At 44.0% G+C, this 3,194-nt stretch overlaps 1 protein-coding gene across 1 annotated transcript in view; it reads left to right on the top strand.

Moving 5' to 3' along the window:
- The window catches only part of LOC108248694 (cholecystokinin receptor), a gene marked incomplete at its 3' end in the record, with an annotated part of 55,902 nt that overhangs the window by 51,318 nt on the left and 1,390 nt on the right, over positions 1-3,194 (top strand). The window contains 1 exon segment of the mRNA XM_017437635.3: positions 53-180. Coding sequence (XP_017293124.2) covers positions 53-180 — 128 coding nt within the window.

Here is a 3,194-nt window from a genome sequence, read left to right as displayed (position 1 = left end):
CCCCCCCCCCCTCCCCCCCCCTCCCTCTCCCCCCTCCCCTCTCCCCCTTCAGGTACATGCTGCTGCTGTTCACTCTGTTCTTCGTCCCGGGTGTGGTGATGATCATAGCGTATGGTCTGATCTCCAGGGAGCTCTACCGAGGGATTCAGTTCGAGCTGAGCCAGAACAAAGAGACCACCGGTGAGATCTATCACACGGCCTCTAAAAGGGCCTATAAAAAGTTTTCACCCTTCTCGATGTTATATGCTTTTGTTTGCTGTTTAGTTTTCCATACAGCTGAATAAAAAATATGCAATGTATTCACCCCTTCGTAGCAGCTTTTAGTAGAAGCACATTTGGCTGATTGTGTGGATCAGTCTTGATAATCTGGACACTGGAAGTTTGCTCCGTTTTTCTTTACAAAACTGCTCAAGCTCTATCAGGTTGTGTGGGGATGGGGCGTGAAGAGCCCTTTCCTTTCTTGAGTAAAGCCACAAATTCATGATTGGATTCAGGTCTGAGCTTTGACTCCAGAACATTCCAGAACCATCTCTGCGGCGTTTTCGCTGGACGCTCCGGGTCGTTGTCTTGTTGGAGAACTGTCCTCCAGGATTTCCCGTTATTTTCTGCAGCATTCATTTTACCCTCCGTCTTTACGAGCCTGCCGAGAAACGCGCTCCCCATATTGTGACGCTGCCACCGCCATGGTTCGCAGTGGGGATAGTGAGTTTGCTTTCCCCGAAACATGGCATCTTGTCTTGTGGCCAAAAGGCTCTAAATCAATGGTGATCACCCTTGAACGGAGAGGTGTCCAACTGTGTAGGTTAAGGCTACGTTCACACTGCAGATCTTAATGCTCAATTCCATTTTTTTTTCTCAAATACAATTTTTTTCACGTGGCCGTTCATCTTTTAAAGGCGACCTCCATCAGACCCCAGCGTGAACAGCCTCCAGTTCCTGAAATACCACGCATGTGCAGAAGAAGACATGACATCACTCTGACTATACGTTAGTAGATGTGGACACAGCGAGTGTTAGCATATCGCTGTCCAATCAGGGCCAACTGTACATTTAAATGGTAAAAGATAAAAGACAGAGACGGAGAAGAGAAAGAGCATAAATGTTAAATATGACGTCTTTTTTTTTTTTGGAGCTGTGGTTGCTACCTCTGAGCAGAGGCGTGTGTGGATGAAGAGCCGGAGCCAAAAGTGGTGGGACTTTGACTTTAGGGACCTCGGTCCTTTCATCCGACATGAAAGTTCACACTGCGGTCGCTTCTAAAGACGTCGGATATCCGATTCATTTCCACGAAAAGACCTGAGTCGGTTATGAAATGTGCGCGCAGTGTGAACATAGTCTAATTTGGTCTCATCAGACCACAGAACTTTCTTCGACTTGACCGTGGAGTCTTCACATCCCGTTTGGCAAACTCTAGTCGAGATTCAATCAGAGTTTCCTTCAAGAGTGTTTTCTCTTTGCCTGGCGAAGAACTCTGCACCAGCTCGGTCTCTCCCATCTCACCCGCCGAAGCTTTGAACTCCTTCAGAGTGCTCCCAGGTGTCTTGGTGACCTCTCTCACCGGTCCCTCAGTTTGTGAGGACGGCCTGCTCTTGGTAGATTTACGCACGGCCCGTAATCTATCCATTTCCTGACGACGGATTGAACAGAACTCCCGGGGACGTTTAGGGCATCGGAAATCCTTTTGTACCCATCCCCTGACTCGGACTTTTCAATAATCTTTTCTTCGAGTTGCTCGAAGTGTTCCTTTGTCTGTGTGGCGTAATGGTAGCCAGGAAAACTGATTAACCAGTCAATAGTCCCTTCCAGACACAGGTGTTCTTATACCGACTCAGCCCTCAGGTGACTCCCGTTTCAGTAATTGTGAGACCAAGTGTTTGGAACTCACTTTAAAATGGGTGAATATTTATGCAACACTTTATCTTATGTTCCATATTTTTATTTAAATGGCATTGCTTTTCAGTTAGTCATTCAAGAGGTTTTTTAATTCATTTTCTTTGACTAAAAGGTCAATTTTTATTGACAATGATTGATTTATAATAGAAATAAAAGGGTAAAACATTCCAAGGGGTGAATACTTTTTTTTTTTTAATAAGAGCTGTAAATCCAGGCGCAGGCTGCAAGCAAGCTCCTTGCTCGCATCCATTTCACTAATTTCATTTTGGATGAAAATATATTTGTCATTCTCCGCAGGTCCGCAAGTAGCTGGAGTAAATTACATTAAACAAAGCGGATATGAGAAGATTTATTCTGGTGATCAAACAGACAAAAACCAAATGGGGAAAAAAAATTTAAAAAAGCAGAATCCCTTCTGAACCAAACGGGCATGTTTGTTTGTTTTGCCTCAAGAGGAGAATGACATATTTCTCGAACACCTACAGATTCGGCACCTGTGACATCCAAAATTACACCGCCTCGCAGTTTTCCTATTACCAAATGCGCCGTTGTGTGTTAGAGCTGTTATGTTACACGGGACCGGATAATTGTCTTTTCTAGGCATGAACCGGTATGAGTTTCTGACATTATGGTAACCTTGTATTAAATCAAAACTCTAAAAATGAATCACATGATTGTTTTCGTTCAGTTTAATGAAACTAGCTTTCCTTGCCTACTGCCTTGCGTGCTAAAGCTTTAAACAAAAATATCACGCAATCTCTTAGTGCTCAGGGTATCTGTTGGGGGTCAGGATCAGCTACTACCACTCCGAATTTTACCTCAAGATCTGTAAACCTGACAGTTATTGTCATTTTATAAAATTTAATTTGCTAAGGTCAATTAGCCGTGGCAACCATCTCGAAATGGGTTGATTCGAAAAGTTTGTCTGTTTAGATGGAAACCCAAAGATTACATTCACTGGTTCCACTGAGATATTTTGCTAACAGACAAAGAAACATGAACACAAACTAATCAGACCCTCCAGGATTTTGCGATGTTGCAACTGTTAACGCAAAATCAAGCAAACCCTGCGAAATCGCAACTTTGTCCAAAACGTTGCAACTTTCCCGCAACTTTAACCCAGTATTTATTGTTTCTAAAGTGATTCGCCACCGTCTCTGCGGTCTAGTCTCTTCTTTGTGGGTTTGTGTAGCAGGGAATACAAAATAACCCCAAATAACTCAGGAAGAAGACACGTGACGTCACTTCCTGTTAACATCAGAATGCCGGGAGCGTGCAGGAGCAGCGACCGAAGCCAAAAT

Source organism: Kryptolebias marmoratus, linkage group LG23, assembly GCF_001649575.2.
Source record: "Kryptolebias marmoratus isolate JLee-2015 linkage group LG23, ASM164957v2, whole genome shotgun sequence".
Classification (NCBI taxonomy): domain Eukaryota; kingdom Metazoa; phylum Chordata; class Actinopteri; order Cyprinodontiformes; family Rivulidae; genus Kryptolebias; species Kryptolebias marmoratus.
The sequence above is the reverse complement of the archived record's forward strand: the minus strand, read 5'-3'. Positions and strand labels throughout refer to the sequence as shown.